This window comes from Balaenoptera borealis (assembly GCF_965194805.1).
Source record: "Balaenoptera borealis genome assembly, chromosome: 16".
Taxonomy (NCBI): domain Eukaryota; kingdom Metazoa; phylum Chordata; class Mammalia; order Artiodactyla; family Balaenopteridae; genus Balaenoptera; species Balaenoptera borealis.
The window spans coordinates 33,522,451-33,548,344 of record NC_138872.1 but is presented as its reverse complement, the minus strand read 5'-3'; the positions used below and the strand labels follow the sequence as shown (position 1 = coordinate 33,548,344).

At 41.8% G+C, this 25,894-nt stretch overlaps 1 protein-coding gene across 6 annotated transcripts in view; it reads left to right on the top strand.

The window, feature by feature from the left end:
- FERMT1 (FERM domain containing kindlin 1) overlaps positions 1–13,363 on the top strand; it is a 48,105-nt gene extending 34,742 nt beyond the window's left edge. For all 6 annotated transcript variants that reach the window (XM_082359047.1, XM_082359044.1, XM_082359045.1 and 3 more), the window contains 7 exons: positions 2,551–2,675; positions 3,437–3,543; positions 5,331–5,552; positions 6,167–6,291; positions 7,361–7,502; positions 10,934–11,103; positions 11,897–13,363. In XM_082359047.1, coding sequence (XP_082215173.1) covers positions 2,551–2,675; positions 3,437–3,543; positions 5,331–5,552; positions 6,167–6,291; positions 7,361–7,502; positions 10,934–11,103; positions 11,897–11,948 — 943 coding nt within the window. In that variant the 3' untranslated portion in view covers positions 11,949–13,363. The remainder of the gene's footprint in view (positions 1–2,550; positions 2,676–3,436; positions 3,544–5,330; positions 5,553–6,166; positions 6,292–7,360; positions 7,503–10,933; positions 11,104–11,896) is intronic.
- The last annotated feature ends 12,531 nt before the right edge of the window (positions 13,364–25,894 follow it).

The window sequence follows — 25,894 nt, the reverse complement described above, 5'->3', positions numbered from 1 at the left end:
TTTTTTGTTGTTGTTGAGTTGTATGAGCTCTTTATATATTTTGGATATTAACGCCTTATTGGATATACCATTTGCAAATATCTTCTCCCATTCAGTAGGTTGTGTGTTCATTTTGTCAATGGTTTACTTTGCTGTGCAGAAGCTTCTCAGTTTTATGTTATCCAATTTTTAAATGTTTGCTTTTGTTTCTCTTGCCTGAGGAGATTTATCTAGAAAGATATTGCTAAGACCAATGTCTTAGCAATGTTAGCAAACATAGGCATACTGCCTATGTTTTCTTCTAGTAGTTTATGGTTTTAGGTATGGTTAAGACTTACATTCAAGTCTTTAATCCAAGACTTACATTCAAGTCTTTAATCCATTTTGAGTTGTTTTTTGTGTATGGTGTGAGATGGTGATCTCGTTTCATTTTTTGCCTGTAGCAGTCCAGTTTTTCCAACACCATTTATTGAAGAGACTATTCTTTCTCCATTGTATGTACTTTGCACCTTTGTCATAAATTAATTGTCCATAACTGCATGGGTTTTTCTGCCAATACCATGCTGTTTTGATTACTATGGCTTTGTGATTTAGTTTAAAATCAGGGCGTGTGATACCTCCAGCTTTGTTTTTTCATTTGTTTGTTTGTTTTTTGTTTTGTTTCGTTTTGTTTTGTTTTGTTTTCCCCCTTAGGTTTGCTTTTGCTATTCAGAGTCTTTTGTGGTTCCATATAGACTTTAGAATTTTTTATTCTATTTCTGTGAAAAATGTCTTTGGGATTTTGTTAGGGATTGCATATAATCTGTAGATTGCTTTAAGTAATATGGACATTTTAACAATGTTAATTCTTCCAATTCATGATCATGGAATATCTTTACATTTATTTGTGTCTTCTCCAATTTCTTTCAACAGTGTCATCTAGTTTTCAGTGTACAAAAAACTGTCTCATTCTTGTGTGCACCATTCCCCACCCAGCCACCTTCTCCACTCCTCCTTCCCTGCCCTGCCTCAGCCTCTGGAACATCATTAGTTTTGGGGATATGCGAAAGCAGCTGGAGGATGAACCAACGTGGAAAAAAATAGTAGAGGGAATTTAAGATCTTTTGATACTCTTAAAGTCCAGTTAAAATAGAGAAGCAGAGTTTCATTCTTAATTCTGAATGGAAATATTTAGATGCCTAGGACTAAACTGAGACTTCACTGTCTTTTGGTTGTAGGCCGTGTCTTTAGATTTTATTTTGAAAATATTAACTTTGGAGAATCTGATTCTTAGACAAGTAACCTTTTAAATATGTTCCTTAGAATTATACTACCTACAACTCTCAACATGATAAATACTATTTTAATGTAGTGATTTTCTAAATCCTAGAAATATTAACTCCGTATAATGTTTTTCAATTTTATTGTGTGATTGTGATATAATAATCTCCTGTAATACATTGGTTTTTTAACGAACATCTTCTCCCTTATCCTGTTGTTAAGGATAGCACATTTTTAGCTAATGAAAGACTAGTACTGACATATTAAAAGACTTACCCCAAATTATATATGAGTGCAGTTAAGCCCAAGCTTCCTCTCTTCCTCTGTTCTTGAATGCAGAAATCTACCCCTCAGACATGAGATACCCTGATGCACCCCCAAGGCTGGGATTGTTCCACTGAACCACATACAATTCCTATTACCTTTTCTCTGTCCATCTGTATCCCCTTCCCTACTCCCCAGCTCGATCTCTTGTTTTCTATTTTGAATGACCCAGCTGAGGCTTGCCATTGGCACCGCCAACCTTGTCTAGCCCAGAGTACAAAGTTTTCTGGCCCCAACGGATATCATGGTTGGAGATCTTCCCCCAAAATATTTTTTTAATTGAAGTATAGTTGATTTACAATGTTGTGTCAAAATATTTTTTAATAAGAGTAGAGTCTATGTAGATTAGCTGTAGATTTTGGTGATTTCCATGGCTCACTAGGAATTTTCTCATGGTTCCTCTTAAGGGTCAAGAGGAAAGTACAGAAAAGTACTTTTATATCTGATTTTTATGTCTGATAATCTGAAGATTGTGTTGTCCATATAGACAGCTTTTTCAGATTCAAGAAGTAAACTGAAATTTTAGATGTCACCAGATTCATGGATGTTTCTCACATCATCATCATAGTAATAATAATAATAATTTGTTGAGCACTTCAGTTTGCCAGGTACCTTATAGAGATAAGCACTTTCCATCCTCACAAAAGCCCTGTGAACTGGAGGCTGATACTCTCCCATCACACAGAAGCAGTACATGTGGCCCAGACAGATGAAGTGTCTTTCCCAGGGTCACACATTTATACAGTAGCAGAGCCAGAGTGTAGCCCCAGGTGGTCTAGCTCCTGAGATTTTGTGTTAACTTCTGCATCTCATATCAAAACCCCATTTTCAGTTTTTAGAAATGAGTTAGCAATTTGAAAATTATTTTTAAAATTACAGAGGATGTTGTTTCAAAGGGTCCCTAGAGCATCTTGATCCACTTGAATTTGTGATGTGTCCTACATTTCTGGATGCTTTTTCAAATGCTTACTGTACTTTAATTTGCAGGCCCAAGAAGCTAATATTAAAAGCTTTCAAACAATATTGGTTCGTCTTTAAAGACACGTCTATAGCCTACTTTAAAAATAAGGAACTTGAACAAGGAGAACCAGTAGAAAAACTAAATCTTAGAGGTAAGAGGGTCCAATATCTTTGTATGACTTGTCACGGCCCAGCAAGCGGAAGAAAGCCAAGACTCCCACCGGTGAAGCAGGTTCACTCCCAGAGGAACCTCTTATGTCACAGGTTGTCAGTGGCCGCCTGCCTGCAGCTCCTCCTCCCTGTGAAACATGGACCTGAAATGCAAACCAGTGAATGGTTATTTATGTTATGCTGTCCCTTCTTTCCCAGTGTGTCCAAGTCTCTGAAGTGGTGGTAATTGGTGTCATAAATGTAGTACATGAGACATTGTTGGATCCTGAAAAGCACTCTGAATTCCAAAACAGTTATGTCTAATTCAGTATCACTTTTGTGCCTGATTTCTGAAAGTGGCTGTGAGTGTACTGGTAACTCCATTAACTAAAAATTAAATTAACTAATGCACTCAATTCCCTTATCATTGTGACAATCAGAGGATTCCCTCTGCTTTAATTCATTTCAAAGCTTATATTCAATAATCGATTATATGAGTTAGAATAGCCAAATCAACCAGAAAAATGAATTCAACTGATGATTATTTAAGAAATCCATAAAAGAAATATTTTTATTTATCCATGTTATGTTCATAACTTATCTAGTTATCCTTTAATTAATGTTATCAGCCTGCTCCTCAGTTTTTCAGAAGAGAACCAAATCTGAGGAGCTTATGTTCAAAGTCTTTATTTTAGATGCACATCTGATATTTGTCTAAGAGATCTCTCAGAACTCAGTTCTGTCCTTGCCTTTTATCATTCAGGCTGTGAAGTTGTACCAGATGTAAATGTAGCAGGGAGAAAATTTGGAATCAAGTTACTAATCCCGGTTGCTGATGGTATGAATGAAGTATATCTGAGATGTGACCATGTAAGTAAAACCACAAAAATGGTAAGTCACTTCACCTTTATTAAGCCTGAGGACAAACCGTCTCAGGTGTTTTCTCAAATGAGAGCACTCATCAGTCAGCTATTGCTTTGTAACAAACAATCACAAAAATCACAAAGACACATACCAATAAACATTCTGCGGGTGGGCTGGGGATTGAGTGATCCAGGCTGAGGGCGTCTGGGCAGATCTGCTTCAAGCCATCCACCTGGCTCGGCTGGCTCCTTATCGCAGGCTGAGCTCATGGGATTTATTCTGGGTCCCAGGCTGCCTGGGGAGGAGGCTCTTCTCATAGTGATGGCAGAAGTGCCAGAGGGGAACTGGGAATGTGTGAGACCTCCTAAATCTTAAGCTTGCAGTCAATCAGTAGGTACACTGTCATTCCCACCCATGCTCCACTGACTAAAGCACTTTGGGCCAGGCCCAAAGTCAAGAGATGGGAAATTACACTCTGGCTCTGGTGGGAGGGACTGTAAAATTACATAGCAAGAGGTGTGGTTGCTAGGAGGGTGAAGATTGAGGCCAGTGATTCAGTGAACCACACCTACTGTTGCCCTGAAGAATTAATTCGACTCTTCACCTGCATCCCCTCGGCTTCTGGGACCACTCCCCTTCTCTCCCTGAGGTAACAAATGAGCACAGACATTAAAAAACAATAGAAGCCACCACTAACTGGTTCAGCACCACCAATGGACCTGATTCTTACCATGGGATTAGAATCTTTACTAAGGATAGGCCAGAGGATAAATAATATGAGAAGTCAGTTAATGATTTTTCCTCATTTTCTTCTGTCATAGAGATAAGATGTGATATGAAAATGGAAATACGTGTCAAGGACGCTATCGGGTAGTTTGGGTTTTCACCTGTCTGTGCCCCATGGAGCTCCTTTGTGTCCTTGGTTCATCTTTTTTTTTTTTTTAATTTATTTGGTTGCATTGGGTCTTAGTTGCGGCAGGCCGGCTCCTTAGTTGCAGCTCATCAGCTCCTTAGTTACAGCACACGGGCTCCTTAGCTGTGGCTCACAGGCTCCTTAGTTGCGGCATGCAAACTCTTAGTTGCAGCATGCATGTGGGATCTAGTTCCCTGACCAGGGTTCAAACCCGGGCCCCCTGCATTGGGAGCATGGAGTTTTATCCACTGCACCACCAGGGAAGTCCCTCCTTGGTTCATCTTTAAATGCAAATTTCTCCGCACGGAATTTCTTTTTTTTTTTTTTAATTTTTATTTATTTATTTATTTATATTTTTGTCTGTGTTGGGTCTTCATTTCTGTGTGAGGGCTTTCTCTAGTTGCAGCAAGCGGGGGCCACTCTTCATCATGGTGCGCAGGCCTCTCACTGTCGCGACCTCTCTTGTTGTGGAGCACAGGCTCCAGATGCGCAGGCTCAGTAGTTGTGGCTCATGGGCCCAGTTGCTCCGCGGCATGTGGGATCTTCCCAGACCAGGGCTCGAACCCGTGTCCCCTGCATTGGCAGGCAGATTCTCAACCACTGCGCCAACAGGGAAGCCCCCGCATGGAATTTCTTAAAGTTGGCATTCGTATTCTCTAGCCCCATGGTATCTAGAAATTCAACACAGGACTCAAAAGCTCTCATTGGACTTTAAATTACGTGGTTAACAGCCAGTCTGAACGTGTGCCACTTCGTATCTTCCCTTGCTGGGAAGGTGACGGTTTTGTATCATAGAGATGAAAGCCCAGGTCCTGCTCTGTTCCCAGCATGGCTGCTTTGCATTTGAACTTACTTCTCAGCTCTCTGGTGTTTGCTGCAGGAGAGTCAGTATGCCCAGTGGATGGCTGCCTGCATCTTGGCATCAAAGGGCAAAACCATGGCGGACAGCTCCTACCAGCCAGAGGTCCTTAACATCCTTTCATTTCTGAGGATGAAAAACCGGAACTCAGCATCTCAGGTGGCTTCCAGTCTCGAAAACATGGATATGAACCCGGAATGTTTTGTGTCACCTAGGTGTGCAAAAAAGCACAAGTCTAAACAGGTACTACTAATCTGGTTGGGGTGATTGTTTGCAGCAAATTCTGTATTTTCTGAAATTAAATAATTAAAATGACTTAGATCATCATCATGAAAAATCAGCGGATGGGGAAATTTGACTGTGAACTGGGTATTAGATGATATTAAGAAATTAATGTGAATTTTGTTAGCAGTAACTATACTGCTAACTGAACATGGCAATATTCTCAGAATAAACCTAATTTAAAAATAATGATTTAGTCCCCACAAATTAAAATTTTAAGTTATGCTTCCATAAGAGTGGGTTGAAAGTTACACAGATAAACTGATTCAGGTAGAACCATTGTCCATGGAGACCACAGACCCCAGAAAGAAGAACTCAGGACTCTTCATCTACATAAAGCTTAGATACTTATGTGTTGGTCCATCTTCCTGTTTCTCCACAGTGATTTGCATGTATTATAGAAAGAGAGAGAGAGAGTGAATGAATGAATGAATGAATGGGAGGAATTGTCTTTGTGGAGCTGTAGTTGGGCCTTGCATTCATTCTTCTCGTTGGGGACCCGGGGCCAACGGGATGATTGCTGTAGAGAGTCAGTGCCTGTTAAGGAGAATTTGACATCTCCCACTTCTGCTTAGCTGGCAGCCCGCATCCTGGAAGCCCATCAGAACGTGGCCCAGATGCCCCTGGTCGAAGCCAAGCTGCGGTTCATTCAGGCATGGCAGTCTCTACCTGAATTCGGCCTCACCTACTACCTTGTCAGGTGATTACAATGCTCACTTGCCTCTCTCACTTTCTGTTCAATTTTAAGTGGTTTCATGGAGCCCAGTTTATTCTCATTTGGTCTAGAATGTAGAACTCTTTCTTTTTTTTTTTTTTTTTTTAATTTTAGAATACTGTCCTGTCACAAATGGCCCAAACACTTCTGGCTGCTCATGACAATCTTCCATACCTCTGTTCACAGTGCCTACCAGATCTCTCTGCTTCTCCGGGGTCCCCTAAGTTTTCAACTTAGCAGCAAGAGTGATCCTTTTAAGATCTCAGTCAAACCGTGTCAGGCTTCTGCTCACCACCATCTGAAGGCATTGTGTCACACTCAGAGTAAGAGCCAAATCCTTACAGTGGCCCTACAAGACCTTAGTGCTGGAATTTCACATCCTCTCCCCTCCTTCACTGTGCCCAGCCACACTGGCCTCCTAGCAGGGCCTTGAGCCTGAGGAAAAAAAAGAAACTCTGGCCTTCGCACCGGCTGTGCCCTCTGCCTAAGATACTTTTTCCCCAGATATCCACATGGCTCACTCCCTCACAGACATTAGTTCTTTGATCAAATCTCCCTTCTCACTGAGATCTTCTCTCTCGATTTAAAATTGTAACTACATCATTGCCAGTATTCCCTGTCCCACTTCTGTGCCTGATCCTCCTTTATGACCTTATCTGGCATGTATATTTCACTTATTCATGACCCTCTCCCCCAGCTAGAACACAAGCTGCATGAGGTCAGGAATATTCTGTCTGTTTAGGTCACTGCTGTATTCCCAGTGCCTAGAAGGGTACCTAGCATACACAGTTGGTGCTAATTTGAATTAACTGACTTGACTGCCTCTTATTTTGCTTTCCTCTGGTGTCAATTTCACTTACATGATGTCTGCAGGACAGCCTACTCTCCAGCCTTCATATTCTATCCTAATAAAAATGCCCTTCTATAGAAAGTTAATCCCTCATTGTCTGTTCCTCAGAAATGATTTGAAATGTTGGTATTATCTTTAAGAAGTTGTATGTGAATGAACATCATGTTAAGGAAGCAGTTACATATTTTAATTATTTTTTTTCAGATTTAAAGGAAGCAAGAAAGATGACATTCTGGGAGTTTCATATAACAGGTTGATTAGAATCGATGCAACCACTGGGATTCCAATTACAACATGGAGATTTACAAATATGAAACAGTGGAATGTAAACTGGGAAATCCGGCAGGTAAAGTGAAAGTTTTTGGTACATTCAGCATTGAGCCTATAAATGTGTGTTCCCTCAGAACTGCAGCTTATTTTGATTTTAAGAAGGTGTTATTATACTTAGAACTCAGAAACCACAAGCATGTGGTAATTGTCTGCTAAAATAATCACATGCAGTTCTGGGCAGTTTCCTAGCAAGCACAGACCAAATGCTTTTGAATTAACACAAGTTGGCTTAGTCTCCATACAGACAGACTCTAAAATTGCTGAGCAGTTTGATTAATTTCCTTCAACTCATTGTATGATTATGTAAGATTTAGACTGATAATTACTTAGCTGAAACTACCTGAGATGTAAATATCATACAAAATAAATCCAAACAGGTGTCATCTGACTAGCTGCCAAGAGGTGTAACTGGTTGAGAACTCAGAGGTTCAACTGCCCACCTGGAGAGCATTCCAGTCCCAAAGGGGAAAAGTATCAGAGAAGCCAGCGAGGTACACAGGGGAGGAAACTGTGTACCTCCAATGGAGGAAACTTAGCCTCTGAGTTCAGGAGCCCTCAGCCCCCATCATCTCCATCCTAGGAACCAGGTCAGGCCATGCCTGCATCACAGGATGTGCTAGACCAAGTCAGACACACCTGAGTGTCCTGATGATTTAAGACATTCTGCTGTTGCTGATATAGGATTTTTACCTCATTTCTTTGGCATTCCCATTTTTCCAGTATAAAGCTGTCAGTGTAGAGCGAGGATAAGAGACTCACATTTTTCTTTTTTTAAGAACCATGGATTCCTCTCAGCAGGGCTGTTGGCCATCTGGACTCATTTGCAGAACAATGTTCTGAGATCAGATGGCCTCTAAGGCAGTGACTCGAAAACCTTGTTGTACCCTCAAGGCCATGTAAATCCGACTCTGGGAAATGCAAATCAAAACTACAATGAGGTGCCACCTCACACCAGTCAGAATGGCCATCATTAAAAACTCTATATATAGCAAATGCTGGAGAGGATGTGGAGAAAAGGGAACCCTCCTATACTGTTAGTGGGAATGTAACTTGGTACAGCCACTAGGGAAAACAGTGTGGAGGTTCCTCAGAAAACTAGAAATAGAATTACCATATGATCCAGCAATTCCACTCCTGGGCATATATCCTGATGAAACTCTTAATTCAATCCGATGTATGCACCCCTATGTTCATAGCAGCACTATTCACAATAGCCAAGACATGGAAACAACCTAAATGTCCATCAGCAGATGAATGGACAAAGAAGATGTGGTACATAGGTACAATGGAATACTACTCAGCTATAAAAAAAAGAACAAAATAATGCCTTTTGCAGCAACATGGATGCAGCCTGAGATTATCATACTAAGTGAAGTAAGTCAGAAAGAGAAAAACAAATACCATATGATATCACTTACATGCAGAATCTAAAATATGACACAAATGAACCTATCTACAAAACAGAAACAGACTCACGAACATAGAGAACAGACTGGTGGTTGCCAAGGGGGAGAGGATTGGGGGAGGGATGGAGTGGGAGGTTGGGGTTAGCAGATGTAAGCTTTTATATATAGAATGGATAAACAACAAGGTCCTACTGTATAGGATATAGAGAACTATATTCAATATCTTATGGTAAACCATAATGGAAAAGAATGTTTAAAAAAGAATGTATATATGTATAACTGAATCACTTTGCTGTACAGCAGAAGTTAACACAACATTGTAAATCAACTACAATTTAAAAAAAAAAAAGAAATGATCCAACTGTGCACCTTAAATAGATCTGTTTATTATACATCGGTTATACCTCAATAACGCTGTTTGGAAAAGAAAAGAATCTGACTCTGGGAATTACTGAGATCAGTGATTCTTTTTTTGTTTGTTTGTTTTTAAAATAACATTTATTTTTTAAAAGTTAACATGTGCATGATAGGAAACCGAAAAACACAAGAAGCAAAAAACAAAGTCATCCATAATCATAAGCAGTTTACCATTTGATGTCTCCTTCTAGGTTTCGTTTGTGTATCTATACAACTAAGTATCCATTTTCATATAAGTAAGATCATACAGTTATGTACTGTGCTTTTTCAGACATCAGGAATATTTACCATTTCAAAGTCACAAAGCTATTTGAGTATTTTGATAACCAAGAATACACTACACCAACTCAATCTACAAGGAAAAAAATGTAATCCTGCCTTTCTTGGCAACAAAAATTTCATAAAAGACAAAAATGGCAACAGGCATCTATATAAAGATATTGGCAGAGTTATGATTAAAATACTACATTCCCTTAATGTTCCATCAAAAATGAGACAGAAAGCAAAATATAAATACGAACACATCCACATACATGCCTCCCTTTATACTTCCTTCTGCCCCTCTGCTGCTAACCTAGTGAGCTAGTCCTGACGTACATTTCTCAGAGACGGTTTAACAATTCCATATCCAAGATGCTGCTTTTATTTATCAGTTTTAACAAAGATATTCACCCATTGGTTAATTCACTAGCTCTACTTTTTATCATATATTGTCACCTCAGGACATCTGAAAAGCTTAGATGTTGCAAAATAATGAGCCTTGAAAAAGATTTTTGCTGGTGTATACTATTGAACATTTCAACTTATCCATTGCTCTATGTTACATGCCTTTGGTTTAACTTTACTGTATATATTATGTATATACTGGACAAATGGGTCCTAATTTTATAATATCTAGTCTCTAGATATTAAAGGGGTTGCCAGTGTATGACAAAAGTAGAGTTAGTAAACTAACACATTTTGTACACTTTGTGTTAAAATTCATTGAAAGGCCGTCTTCTGAAAAGGATCTTTGGAAATGAAATTGTAAATCACATCTAAGTGACACATGTGCCTGTACTCACCCACTGTTGGATGATGGAAAGAAGGAATTGGGAGAAATGAAGGGTTCTAGACTAGAATGTTCTGTGTAGATCAGTGATTCTTAAAGGTCCCCAGCTGATTCCAGTGGGCAGGCAAGGTGGAGAACGGGTGAAGCTTCGGTTTCTTCTAGTGTTAGAGTTTATGACTTCCAGCTGGGAAGGAGTGAGGGCCGTGGCTGTAGGAAAATTCACGTGGGCCTTTTCCTCTCCACTAAAAAATCTGCAAAGCACTCTGCCCCTCCACACAGGGAGTGCTTAGACAGTTCTTTCATCTAAACAAGAGCCAGACAGGAAATATCTTTTGTGTTGAGCGTAAGAATGTTTTGCCAGGTGTGCAGCAAAGCTGACACCACAAGAGGGCGCCCAGAGAGCAGAGACGTTTTCTGTAAGCATTGATGCAAGCGGTGGGTTTTGCAGGGTTTGGGGAAACCCATCTGTCAGCACCTCAGCAGTCCTCAGCTCTGGGACCATCTCCAACCAAGCGGCTTCTTTCTCATTCGTCCTTGTCAGAGCTTAAGCATACCTGTGCCTTCCTCTTCCAGGTGGCGATCGAATTTGATCAGAATGTCTCCATCGCATTCACCTGCCTGAGTGCGGATTGCAAAGTCGTGCATGAGTACATCGGGGGCTACATTTTCCTGTCCACCCGCTCCAAGGACCAGAATGAAACACTCGACGAGGACCTGTTCCACAAGTTGACCGGCGGCCAGGAGTGAGCAAAGCAGGCCTGCTGGGCCTACACAGAGGGCGGGCCTACCCGGACGTTGGGTCAACAGCCTGCACCATGTGTACATTCCAGGCTGACAGCATATATTCACCACCGGACACCCAGACCCTCGCCTCATTTCCAGCACCCTGCCTAGCACATCCCTCTCCTCACTCTGCCCTCTGCTACCCCCTGCGGAAGGGGCTTCAGTTCACCTCTTCTGTAACGCGGGGCGGGAGAGAGGACACTGCTCGGCATTGCTCTAAGGCTCCGCGTGTAGCTATGCCCTGCAGAACCTGCAAGTGCATGGCTAGAAGCTGTCCGTGTGCTTATCTGCTTTGTTGCTAAGTCAAAGGAAAGACAGGTTAAATGCACATGTAGCAAGGACAGATCTCATTCCCCAAACTCAGGTATGAAAAGAAATATGTCTTTCCTTAACAGAAGTGCCTTTAACTACCATCTTGTGAAAATGGCAGAGGGAGCCTCCGCATACACTTTTGTCCTGTAGGTCAAAGTCTGGGGGTGAAGGTCTGGGGAAAGGTGGGGTTACCTGGTACCAGTTGGTGACAAGGGGTCAGAGTAGTGGCCCTCAGTGTCATCAGTCCCGAGTGACATCTGCCAAGGTGACCATTGACCCATCTGGTCTTGGACATTGGTTACTGCCCCACCTGCAAGTCCCATTCCATTCCTGGGGATCCTTCAGCCAGGATTAAAGGGGATCCCTTAAGTCCTTCTAAAGACACAGTGACACAGGGGTTCAGGGAAACCCATTCCTCAAACCCACTCCATGTCTCAACAGCTTCTATTCTGGGTTGGGGCTCAGGAAGATGGGCTCCATTCTCTCTTCATGAAAACCACCTCCCAGCATCAAGGCTTCCAGTGAGGTCTCCATCCCAACCAGTCTGGGAGAGAAGAACAGGACACAGGGCAGCCCCGTCCCCAAAGACCACCAACTTAAGGGCTCTCAGCTTCCCCAGGGGCTTCTGTCTACTTACGGCCTTTGGCTGGTCTGTGGGGTAAGGAAGCCTTGCTCTTATCACTACCCAGTGTTCTGGATTTGTGTCTGTTTATATGACTCACGGCCTTTCCCCTAAAGGCCTTTGGCTTTGTAAATCAAAAGCCGATAAAGGACTTTTTTTTTTCTCTACTTTTTGCTCTGTTGTCTCTGCCTTGAGACGTGAATGTGGGCCAATTAACAGCTGCCTCAATTGTCATTTTCTGTTTTGGTTCATCAGTGTTGGGAGGAGTGAGTTTTAAGAAGGTAAAAAGCAGTACTGGGGTTAGAGGGAAATATCAGATGTATTTTATTATGTTTTTATAAATATTCTCCTGTCACACAAAGGATGTGGGTTGCAAGGGTAAGGCTGAGACTCTGTTTCCATTTTGAAGTTCTTTTAGGATGCAAACCTCAGGGGGCCTGGCTGGACTTCAGATGCTCAAAAACATTGGCTGTTGCTTTATTTTCTAACAAAACTGTTTGAGAAGAGAGATCTCTGCAATTCTGGGGGCCACCTCGAGACAGCCTTGGCTGGGGACCCTTGGGCCCTGAGCCAGAAGCTGTCACTGGAAATTCCTCTTTCAGCCTCTCCTTAGAGGTGAATGTTAGTGAAGAATCTTCAGGCAACACCTGAGCTTCTGAGGCCTAGCTTAAAGCATGGATGTGGCTCGGGCACTTGGAAAATCTGGTCCATGTCAAAAAGAACTGAGTTTGAAACGTTTTGTGCAGAAACCAGTGCCAAGTGAACTGCGTTGAACTTGGTAGTCATTTCTCCATAGTCCTGGGCTCCATTAATTTAGAACCTAGCTGGGCCTGACATTAAAATAATGCTCCTTGATGTCACAGTTTACCTGTCTGCTGTCAAATGCAGCTCTGCCTAATTTACCAAAGCTAAACCTTTGGTTCAACCTTCTTCCTTAGCTTTTCCTGGTTGTCTGACATTTCCATGAAAACACTCAAAAGAGTTGACCAGTTTTAACCAGACTTTCAGGGGAGCATTTCTTCCACAACTCCACAGCCACATCCCAGAGGAATAAACAAGCATGGCAGGAAAACCTTAAACACTGCTTTTCCAAAGAGCAACTTAAGGACTTTTTTTTACATTGGGTGCAAAGGTCACCTGACTTCCTATGATGAAATTTGAAATTAATGTGTGCCTTTCAACCCTGTTTGATTTCTTATCTACAGTATGTGGGGAAGTCTGCATTTTTGTGTGTGTTATTTTATATGACTTTGTAAATTAAAAGGTTTATATGGATTTGAATATGGTCTAGTTGCGTCCTCTCCAGTCTGTTGCCTCTAAAAAGGTGAACTTTCCTCCATTATGAAAAGGAGTGCAACTTTCAGGTTTAACATTTGCTTTTCCTCACAGTTCCAATATCTGAGCTATTCTCTGCAGTGAGATTGACTTAGAAACCTCACTTAACCATTGGTTTCAACTCTTTTCTCATTGACTGTCACTAGATTTCCTGACATATCGTGAGCTCTTTTTATCCAGGTCTACCTTTTGGAAAAAGCACCATAGAGCAAAAAAATAGCCAGAGGCAAAGGGGCATCAGAGGGCCTCTGATTTGATGACCAAATGTCACGGGCACATCTTTGATTTAGTGATAGATGGTCCATAAGGGTTAGGAATGTGCAGTTTTTAGATATCCATTCATGAAATTCTTTTTTTTTTAATTTAACTGCAGTTGATTTACAATATTGTATTAGTTTCAGGTGTACAGATACTTATCCATTATAGGTTATTGCAAGACATTGAATATAGTTCCATGTGCTATATAACCCTTTGTGCAATTCTCACATCAACCCACAGGGAGCAGAAACGGGTTGCCTTCTCATTTCACAAAGGAGAAACCAGGCTCAGAAGGTGAAGTAACTTGCCCAAGGTCACACCAAGAGTAAGCAGTGGAACCAAGATTCAGAGCCAGGTCTTAACTCCAGAGACCACTGAGTTTAACCCAGCAAACCCCACCCTTCCATTTCCAGCCCTGCTCAGCCTTGAACTGCCTGCCCCACCCCCAGGCCCAAGGCAGGCCTCTCCTGAGCTCAGTGTCCGCATGTCACGCACCCGTGGGGGAGGGCCAGGGAGGTCAGAGGATTGGCTGCCCCAGAGGATCTGGGGAGGTGCAGGTGGATCAAAAAGGTCTGGGAGGGGTTTCCCTGGTGGCACAGTGGTTAAGAATCCACCTGCCAATGCAGGGGACACGGGTTCGAGCCCTGGTCCGGGAAGATCCCACATGCCGCAGAGCAACTAAGCCTGTGCACCACAACTACTGAGCCTGTGCTCTGGAGCCCGCAAGCCGCAACTACTGAGCCCGTGCGCCACAACTACTGAAGCCCGCATTCCTAGAGCCCATGCTCCACAATGAAGAGTAGCCCCCGCTCGCCACAACTAGAGAAAGCCCACGTGCAGCAATGAAGACTCAATGCAGCCAAAAATTAATTAATTAATTTTTTAAAAAAAGGTCTGGGAGCCAAAGAAGTGAGTATTTTGATTCTGGGAAAGTTTCATTTTCAGTCCCACGGTCGAAAAAGTAAGCAAATGAGTCTTTCATTTGAAAACTCATCTGAGTTGTAGGCACTTGAAGCCAAGACATCCTGCAATATTTGTTTTCTGAAATTGCTAAAAAAAAAAAATGTAATTCACTTGTAAGTAAAGACTTCTTTTTCACTTCAGTACATTCAGCAAAGAGTAAAATAGAAAGGGAGGCTCCCTTCCACCCCTCCAACCTCCCTGAGAGATTCTGCGGTGACAGGAGGAAGGGGAGGAGGCAGGAAAATCATGTGAAATAATGAAATACATACGAACTATATTCTTTCATTATCTTCCCACACGAACACATGATTTTTATGAAATCACAGGAGATATGATCATGTGAAATAATGCTATATATATGAATTTTTTTCATTATTTTCCCACACAAACGTGGTTTTCCTGCTTCCTCCTCTCCCCGCCGCCCCACTATCACCCAAGAATCTCTCTGGATGGCAGGGGTGGGAGGAAGCCACCTCCTCTTCTGTTTCACCCCTTTTTTCCCTTCATGCTGCCTTCCTTCGAGAGCCGTTGAACCCTGGAAATCCTGGAAAAGCGAAGCTCAGCACGTGGCCCTTCCTTGTGTTCAAGTTTCCCTGTCCCCTTTCTCAACAGCAGGTACCTTCCTGAAGCCGAGTGGAGTTACTGAGCTCCATCAAAGAGAACAAAACCAGCCTGCGCATTCTCCCTCCTCGCAAATGCCTGCGCTGCCCTGGAGCTCCCACCGGCCTTGGGGTGACGGGTTCTCAGACTTCTTCAGAGCTGAACCCTTTTGCTGAGTGAAAGGTCTGATCCCAATGAATTAAGCCACCCTTGAGCCCAGAGCTCCAGCGAAGCCACTTCACATAACACCAGATCAGACGATTTAGAAACAGCCTCCGGGAGCCTCCCCACATTTGCCCAAACATCCGTGTTGCATGAAGACCCAGTTCCCTCAGAAGAGCCCCTATGAACGCACGTAAGCAGAATGGGAATGTGAGGTTTCTCTTCAGGCTCACTAATGCTCCTCACTAACAACTGTTGAAGAGATTTTCAACTAAATGAATTTACTTCCTTCTGACTCGCCATGTGACCTTGAAGACCCATAATTCCCCAGCAGGCCTCAGTTTCTCCAGTCATTACAGAGGAAAAATCCCACCGCCCCTCCTTCTCAGGGGACCCCCACTGACGGTGCTGTCCTGTCCGGGAACCCAGCAGGACGTTGTTTCTCTTCTTGGGCCAGTGAGTTGGGAGACCCGGCCCCTGGCTGCTCTCTGAGATCCCTGGGATGCGGGAACTGCCCAGGGAAGAGGCGGAGCCCTTTGTGAGGTGACCCAGGGCCTCAGGGGAGGGGAGGGTCCAAAGCCCAAGCCTGTGTCCTCTGACTCAAGGGGTGTGTCATCAGGGTCCTTGTTGACCCCAAGCAGGGCCCATGACAGGGAAGCAGGGAAGGCAAATGAGGTTCCAGAAGGGGAAAAAATTATGTATATATATATCTCCTTGAGAAAAGAGGGGGCGGGGAATGCAACAGAGCCTGGGGGGCTCAACAGTAGGGGTTGGTGATGGGATGGCTGGTTTGAGCCCACCACCTGGCTGGTAAAGGAAGCCCCCACTTGTGCCCACTGTGGCTATTGGGAGAGAACAAGGGTGCTCTTGCAGGCAATATGATAGAAAGTGGGGGAGCCAGTTCTGGAATAGTCAGGTATCCCAGGAACCGGTCAGGCTTTGGGATGGAGGTCTGATGAGGGGCTTACAAAGGGGCCCTAGATATCCATGTTACCTCTTAACTCCCTGCGATGTTCCCAAAGCACCAATATTGGCAGCCAGGTCAGCCCACAAGACCCAGCGTTAAAAACATAGCAGAACCAGTGTTCTTTTCTAGGACTTACAAAGCCCACGCACCCAGCTTCAAAATGGAAAGCATCCTCTTCGCTATTGAGGCTTGGATACCGAGCATTAAACCCACATAGACTGCAGCTTGAGACCTTGCTACTCTAAGTGTGTTGCTTGAATCCACAGCATTAGTCAGAAATGCTGAATCTCACAGGGCCGGGACTAGCAAGTTACCCAGGGCACAACATTTAAGGAGATCCCACCGTCAGGGCCTCCTTACCTCACCCTAGTCCCAGCTCCGAGGCCCACCTCAACCTTCTGAATCAGACTCTGCATTTTAACAAGACACTCAGGTGATATGTGTACACAATTAAGTTTGAGAAGCTCTGGCCTAAGACACGTGGTATGGATTTGGTGGGGAGGACACCAAACACTGGAGGAATTATGAGCATAAATGCCATAAACTCTGCATGCCAGTGTGTGGGTTAACTAGTGTCCCCCAAAACTTCATGTTCACCCAGAACCAGTGAATGTGACTTTAATTGGAAATAGTCTTTGCAGATGTAATCAAGTTAGGATGAGGTGTACTAAATTAGGGTGGACCCTAAATCCAGTGTCCTTATAAGAAGACAAGAGACACACAGAGACAAGGAGAAAGAAGGCCATGTGATGATAGAGGCAGACATTAGAGTGGTGTAGCTGCAAGCCAAGGAATGCTGGCAACCACCAGAGCAAGGAAGCGTTCTTCCCAAGAGCCTTCAGAGAGATCACAGTCCAGCTGACATCTTATGTTTAGATTTTTAGATTGCAGAACTGTGAGAGAACAAATTTCTGTTTGAAGCCACCAGGCCTATGATAATTTTTTATGGCAGTTCAAGGAAAATAACGTAGCCAGAATTTTCACATCTTTAAAAATGGGGTTGCTGCTTTCCCCACCATATCACTGGGCTACTGGAAAGAATATAGGACAGAATGATGGCAAAGATGTTTTAAAAACTATAAAATGCAATACAAAGGTAAAGTATCGTTATTTTTAATGAGGACATACTTTCAGTTATAAAAGTATTTACGTACTTATTTTCAAAGAAGTTCACGTGATAATTTGGATACTTGCTCCCCTCCCAGTGTGGTTAGTGCATACCTCCTGCCCCATTGTACGGGCTTGGCCATATCACTTCCTTTGGCCAATGGGATGTTAGTGGTTGATGTGAGTAGAGGCCTCCATGTGCTTGTACAATCTGACTGGCCTCTTGCACTCCTATCACCCACTGTGAGAACAGGCTCCCTAGGTAATCACCTGGGCGACAGAATGAGACACATGCAGCAGGTCAGAACCTAATCCACAAGGTGGATCCAAGCCTGGCTAGATCAGCTGACCCTCAGACTATTAGTACAGGAATCAATTCTTGCTATTGAAACTGAGTTTTGGGGTCATTTGTTAAGCAGCATTATTGTGGAATAGCTAACACAGAATAAAGTATCACAAAGAGTAGAAAAAGAAATCGATCCACTGTCTATCTATGCACACTAACATTATCCAAAGACATACTCTGTTGGCATTTTTGAGTGTCTTTCCAGTCTTTATACCATCCTGTACCCTGGTTTGTTTTTGCTTTTGTTTTTGTTTTTTTGTATTTCAATATAGTATCTATTCAGGTATTACAGACTCGTGGAAATTGGTTAATTAATTGATAAGATATTCATTGGGGGAAAAAAAAAGTAGCTATTTGAGTGCTGTCTGAATGCACATTGTGGGGCTATGATCCTGCCCTAAGGCAGCTTACAACTTCTGATGTGGAACATAATGCTTCATATTTTAAGACATTATCTTTCTTTTTTTTTTTTCCCATCTTCACCAATTTCTCCCAGCTTCCACTCCCCACCTCTGGCAACCACCAATTTGTTCTCTGTTTCTGTGAGTTCAGTTTTTTTAGATCCACATATAAGTGAGATTATACAGTATTTGTCTTTTTCTGTCTGACTTACTTCACTTAGCATAAAACCCTCCAGGTCCATCCATGTTGTTACAAATGGCAGCATTTCCTTCTTTTCTATGATTAAATAAAATTCCATTGTGTGGATGTACCATATTTTTTTTACCCATTCATCTGTCAATGGACACTTGAGTTTTTTCCACATCTTGGCTATTGTGAATAATGCTGTAGTGAACATGAAGGTACAGATATCTCTTCAAGATAATGATTTCATTTCCTTCAGATAAATACCCAGAAGTGGAATTGCTGGATCATATATGGTAACTCTATTTTTAATTTTTTGAGGAACCTCCATACTGTTTTCCACAGTGGCTGCACCAATTTACATTCCCATTTTACGATATTTTCTCGCTTGCTTTTCTGATCCCATTCAGAAAATTCTCTTACAGATTCTGAACTTGATCTGGTTTTCACCATAATCAAAAGCTAAGAACATCAGCCTGGTCAAAAATGAAACTGGAAAAACAACAGTAAAGGAAGATCAAGCCTCGGTCTGAGAGTGTCTGTCTCCTCAGCTGTAAGGCAAGGGTTTGGTACTGTGTGGTTTCTTGTAGCCCCTTACGTCCCAGCATTCAGTGATTACGGTCCATTCCTCCCCCTCCTCCCCCCGCCCCCAATCAGGCCAAGTTGCGTCCCCTACTCTGATGTAACACTCCGGGCCTTTCTACCACACATTTGCTTTTCTCTCAAAACTCTGGCATCACTCTGTCAACAGGACCCTGTTATCTGTATCAGGCAACATAGATGACTCAAACGTCAGGACAGGTTGACAGCCTGCCATGGCAGTCAAATATGGCCCAGGGGCAAAAGGGATACCGAGAGGTTAAATGGCTGTGTCATTTTAAAGCCGCTGAAGTCAGCTCCTGCCTCCCCAAAGAACAGTCTCAACAATAATATAGCTAACAGGCCACAGTTAAAAGAATTAGGAAGCTAACACGTATTAAGGGCTATCACTTGTGCTTCCCACCAGGTCTTTCAATTCATCCTCTAAGTGAGATAGGTATTATCAGCTCCATTGTACAGATCTGGAAAGTGCAGTGGAGTCCTGATAAATTTTTAATAACTCCATGGGCAGGAGGGAGCCCTGATTTGCCAGTTTCCCTGGTATAAAGACTCCTACTACAGCCAACATGACCCCAAGAGGACATCAGTGAACACAGAGTTGGGAAGAGATTCAAACACCTGGCTCTCTGACAGGGCTGACCCAACTCCAGCACACACTGGAACTGTATACAGAGAGGTCAAGCAACTAGTCAAGATCACCCAGCTAAAATGTGGGAAGTGAGGATGTGAACCCAGACCTCTGACTTTAGCACAGCTCTTGATATTCCCATGTGAACGGCAAGGCCTTGTGAGCCAAGAGCCCTAGACTGTCTTTATATGTGATAATATACCCCTGAGATGACTTTTCCCAGAACATATTAGATCAGGACTACAAAACTCCATAGCCATTTTTTTCCTCCCAATCACATTACATCAGATTTCAAACCTCAAAATGGTGAAAATTTCCTCTAAAAAATCTTTAGACCCCAACAGCTGGTCTACCTGTCCAATATGACATTTGACTGCAAATCTGGGTCAGAGATGGGGTTTAGGAGGGGGAAAGAGTTCTACCTTCTTCCCAACAGAGCAAACACCAAACCATGACAGGAGGCAACCTCTCCCACGCCGACACACAACCCCTGCCCACCCCCCGCCCCGGCCTGGCCCGACAAAGGGTTGGCCTAGCTCCTGCCATTGCATATAAATGATTGATGACAATTCAACCAGGGAGAGGTGACTCTTCCTCAGGGACTGAGCTCTGTTTTCAGAGGCTGACTGAAATGTGTTTATTCTGCCTTTTCTGCCCTTTATAAATAGTCCTTTGAAACCAGTAAACATCAGGAGAACAAATGGGCAGTCAAACACTTTGCAAGCTGTTGAATAATCCATTGCTTAAAACCTAACAGAGTCCACTCTAGGCTAAAGCACTGTAAATGCAAATGCATTCAGGGGTAGGCAATGTGCATGGGCACAGTAAGTCAGCTATGAGACCACAGGGATTCGTGAGGCATGCCCAGTATGCCTAGTATTCACATATCTTTAAAATATGTGAATATATATCCAATATATCTGAGAACATAATGCAGTCTATGGGCCAAGAGTTTTCAAGCCATGCTAGGGTTCAGCCAATTATAATTCAACCAATTTAGTTAAATACACACACACAATTTTTACACATTTCAGTTAGAATTGTTTAGCTACAAGTGACAGAAAACCCAAAATAATAGTGGCTCAAAAACAAGAAAATGTTTTTCTCTTCCACCTAAAACTAAGGCAAGCCTAGGCCAAAAAGACATTATATACCATGTCAGGGACCCACATCCTTTTAGCTTTTTACTCTGCCATCTCATGGGGTGACTTTGATGTCATCTCTAATGTGGGTGCTTTAGCTCCAGGCATTATGTCACATGGCTTCATTTAGCTACAAGGGAGATTGAAATATTTGGTCTTTATTCAAAGTAACATGAACTCAATTAAAAACCAGCGTTCTTTTTCTGATAAAGGTGAGAATAGTTGTTGGGAGATGAGGAGCTCCCTCTGCCATAACCTCCTGTTACATGCTACACACAATGTCAGCTGCTAAGGAGAATCTATTGAACAGAGTTTATAATCTAGCAAGAGACAGGTCTCTGAGCAAATAACTTTGTAATGCTGTATAACAGGTACTATTCTTGATATATAAAAAAGACATATGAGAAAAAAAGGAGAGAATAGTTTTGTTAGATCAGGAGAAAAGTAGGAAGGATTTCCCAAAGGAGGGGACATTTAGACTTGGCTTCGAAGGAAGAGTAAGAGTTTGCCAAGTGAGGAGACGGATGGGAATTAGGCCAAGCTTGCCAGAGTAGCCACTAGTAGAGAGAGCCACTGAATGTTCTTATACTTGCGGGGCCATAATCAGATTTGCATTTTAGAAACATAAGTCTGGCAACTGATGGAGGATGGTGGTAGGAGGGCTATGTTGGAAGTTGGAGGGTCAGTTCAGAGGCTGCTGTGATAGACAAGTCAAAAGACACTGAGGACAGGAGCTAAGAGAGTGGAGAGAGAGATAGGAAACCTGAGAGCTATCTCAGAACTAAAATCAGCAGACTTTGCAACTATGACCAACACTATTATTTACCCACCAACACAGTTTTACCTACCAACACAATTTTCCCTTCTTCCTTGCTAACAGAACTGGAATTTGGCTGAGGGAATGTGTCTAGCCCCAGGCATGGATCTTTATTTGTCTGGACCAATCTGACCATCCTGTTCCACACTTCCCAGTTCCCTTTGCAGGTAGGGGTGTCCATGTGACCAGTTCTGACCAATGAAGCCTAAGGGAAAGTACACTGTGGAGATTTCTGGGAAAGCTTTTTCTATCCTGATAAAAGGGATATGCAGCTGGCTTCACCTTTCCCATTTTTCCTGCCTTGAACGTGGATGTGTTGCCTGGAGGTACAGCAGCCCTCTTACAACCCAAAGGCAACAAGCCTGAGGATGAAAGGATCCCCTTTGATGGTGGAGCCTGAAAACAGAAGGAGTCCATGTCATCATGGGACAGCTGAAGGGACACCAACAGCTGCCTAATTCTGGACTTTTTGTTATGTGAGAACAATAAACAAATGTGTTTAAGCCACTATTATATAGGTTTTCTATAACTTTCAGCTGAATGTATCCCCAGCTGATTGTGGTGAACAGTAAACAAGTGAATTTGTAGAGTAATGAAGCAGAGGGTCGAGCTTTACCTACAGTTTCTAACTTGGCTAGTTGGGTGGATGGAAACCCAGTTGATAAATTAAATATAAAGGATACTGGAGACCAGATCCTCCCATCAAGCCTTTTAGATAGCCTCAACCACCAGAGGGCAGACAGCAGAAGAAAAACTATAATCCTGCAGCCTGTGGAAGAAAAACCACATTCACAGAAAGATAGACAAGATGAAAAGGCAGAGGGCTATATACCAGATGAAGGAATAAGATACAACCCCAGAAAAACAACTAAATGAAGTGGAGATAGGCAACCTTCCAGAAAAAGAATTCAGAATAATGATAGTGAAGATGATCCAGGACCTCAGAATAAGAATGGAGGCAAAGATCGAGAAGATGCAAGAAAAGTTTAACAAAGACCTAGAAGAATTAAAGAACAAACAAACAGAGATGAACAATACAATAACTGAAATGAAAACTAAACTAGAAGGAATCAATAGCAGAATAACTGAGGCATAAGAACGGATAAGTGACCTGGAAGACAGAATGGTGGAATTCACGGCTGTGGAACAGACTAAAGAAAAAAGAATGAAAAGATGAAGACAGCCTAAGAGACCTCTGGGACAACATTAAATGCAGCAACATTCGCATTATAGGGATCCCAGAAGGAGAAGAGAGAGAGAAAGGAAAAGAGAAAATATTTGAAGAGATTATATTCAAAAACTTCCCTAACGTGGGAAAGGAAATAGCCAACCAAGTTCAGGAGGTGCAGAGAGTCCCATACAGGATAAACCCAAGGAGAAACACGCTGAGACACATAGTAATCAAATTGGCAAAAATTAAAGACAAAGAAAAATTATTGAGAGCAGCAAGGGAAAAACGACAAAAAACATACAAGGGAACTCCCATAAGGTTAACAGCAGATTTCTCAGCAGAAACTCTACAAGCCAGAAGGGAGTGGCATGATATACTTAAAGTAATGAAAGGTAAGAACCTACAACCAAGATTACTCTACCCAGCAAGGATCTCATTTAGATTCGATGGAGAAATCAAAAGCTTTACAGACAAGCAAAATCTAAGCGAATTCAGCACCACCAAACCAGCTCTACAACAAATGCTAAAGGAACTTCTCTAAGTGGGAAACACAAGAAAAGAAAAGGACCTACAAAAACGAACCCCAAACAATTAAGAAAATGGTCATAGGAACATACATATCGATAATTACCTTAAACGTGAATGGATTAAATGCTACAACCAAAAGACACAGGCTTGCTGAATGGATACAAAAACAAGACCCATATATATGCTGTCTACAAGAGACCCACTTCAGACCTAGGGACACATAGAGACTGAAAGGGAGGGGATGGAAAAAGATATTCCATGCAAATGGAAATCAAAAGAAAGCTGGAGTAGCTATACTCATATCAGATAAAATAGACTTTAAGATAAAGAATGTTACAAGAAAAAAAAAAAAAGAATGTTACAAGAGACAAGGAAGGACACTACATAATGATCAAGGGATCAATCCAAGAAGAAGATATAACAATTATAAATATATATGCACCCAACATAGGAGCACCTCAATACAGAAGGCAACTGCTAACAGCTATAAAAGAGGAAATCGACAATAACACAATAATAGTGGGGGACTTGAACACCTCACTTACACCAATGGACAGATCATCCAAAATGAAAATAAATAAGGAAACAGAAGCTTTACATGACACAATAGACCAGATAGATTTAATTGATATTTATAGGACATTCCATCCAAAAACAGCAGATTAAATTTTCTTCTCAAGTGCACACAGAACATTCTCCAGGATAGATCACATCTTGGGTCACAAATCAAGCCTCAATAAATTTAAGAAAATTGAAATCATATCAGGCATCTTTTCTGACCACAACGCTATGGAATTAGAAATGAATTACAGGGAAAAAAACGTAAAAAACACAAACACATGCAGGCTAAACAATACGTTACTAAATAACCAAAAGATCACTGAAGAAATCAAAGAGGAAATCAAAAAATACCTAGAGACAAATGACAATGAAAACACGATGATCCAAAACCTATGGGATGCAGCCAAAGCAGTTCTAAGAGGGACGTTTATAGCTATACAAGCCTACCTAAAGAAACAAGAAAAATCTCAAAAAACAATCTAACCTTACACCTAAAGGAACTAGAGAAAGAAGAACAAACAAAACCCAAAGTTAGCAGAAGGAAAGAAATCATAAAGATCAGAGCAGAAATAAATGAAATAGAAACAAAGAAAACAATAGCAAAGATCAATAAAACTAAAAGCTGGTTCTTTGAGAAGATAAACAAAATTGATAAGCCATTAGCCAGAGTCATCAAGAAAAAGAGGGAGAGGACTCAAATCAATAAAATTAGAAATGAAAAAGGAGAAGTTACAACAGACACCGCAGAAATACAAAGCATCCTAAGAGACGACTACAAGCAACTCTATGCCAATAAAATGGACAACCTGGAAGAAATGGACAAATTTTTAGAAAGGTATAACCTTCCAAGACTGAACCAGGAAGAAACAGAAAATATGAACAGACCAATCACAAGCACTGAAATTGAAACTGTGATTAAAATCCTTCCAACAAACAAAAGTCCAGGACCAGATGGCTTCACGGGTGAATTCTATCAAACATTTAGAGAAGAGCTAACACCCATCCTTCTCAAACTCTTCCAAAAAATTGCAGAGGAGGGAACACTCCCAAACTCATTCTATGAGGCCACCATCACCCTGATACCAAAACCAGACAAAGATACTACAAAAAAAGAAAATTAAAGACCAATATCACTGATGAATATAGACGCAAAAATCCTCAACAAAATACTAGCAAACAGAATCCAACAACACATTAAAAGGATCATACACCATGATCAAGTGGGATTTATCCCAGGGCTGCAAGGATTCTTCAATATAAGCAAATCAATCAATGTGATACACCATATTAACAAATTGAAGGAGAAAAACCATATGATCATCTCAATAGATGCAGAAAAAGCTTTTGACAAAATTCAACACCCATTTATGATAAAAACTCTCCAGAAAGTGGGCATAGAGGGAACCTACCTCAACATAATAAAGGCCATATATGACAAACCCACAGCAAACATCATTCTCAACGGTGAAAAACTGAAAGCATTTTCTCTAAGATCAGGAACGAGACAAGGATGTCCACTCTCACCACTATTATTCAACATAGTTTTGGAAGTCCTAGCCACAGCAATCAGAGAAGAAAAAGAAATAAAAGGAATACAAATTGGAAAAGAAGAAGTAAAACTGTCACTGTTTGCAGATCACATGATACTATACATAGAGAATCCTAAAAATGCCACCAGAAAACTACTAGAGCTAATCAATGAATTTGGTAAAGTTGCAGGATACAAAATTAATGCACAGAAATCTCTTGCATTCCTATACACTAACAACGAATGATCAGAAAGAGAAATTAAGGAAACACTCCCATTTACCATTGCAACAAAAAGAATAAAATACCTAGGAATAAACCTACCTAGGGAGACAAAAGACCTGTATGCAGAAAACTATAAGACACTGATGAAAGAAATTAAAGATGATACCAACAGATGGAGAGACATACCATGTTCTTGGATTGGAAGAATCAGTACTGTGAAAATGACTATACTACCCAAAGCAATCTACAGATTCAATGCAATCCTTATCAAATTACCAATGGCATTTTTTACAGA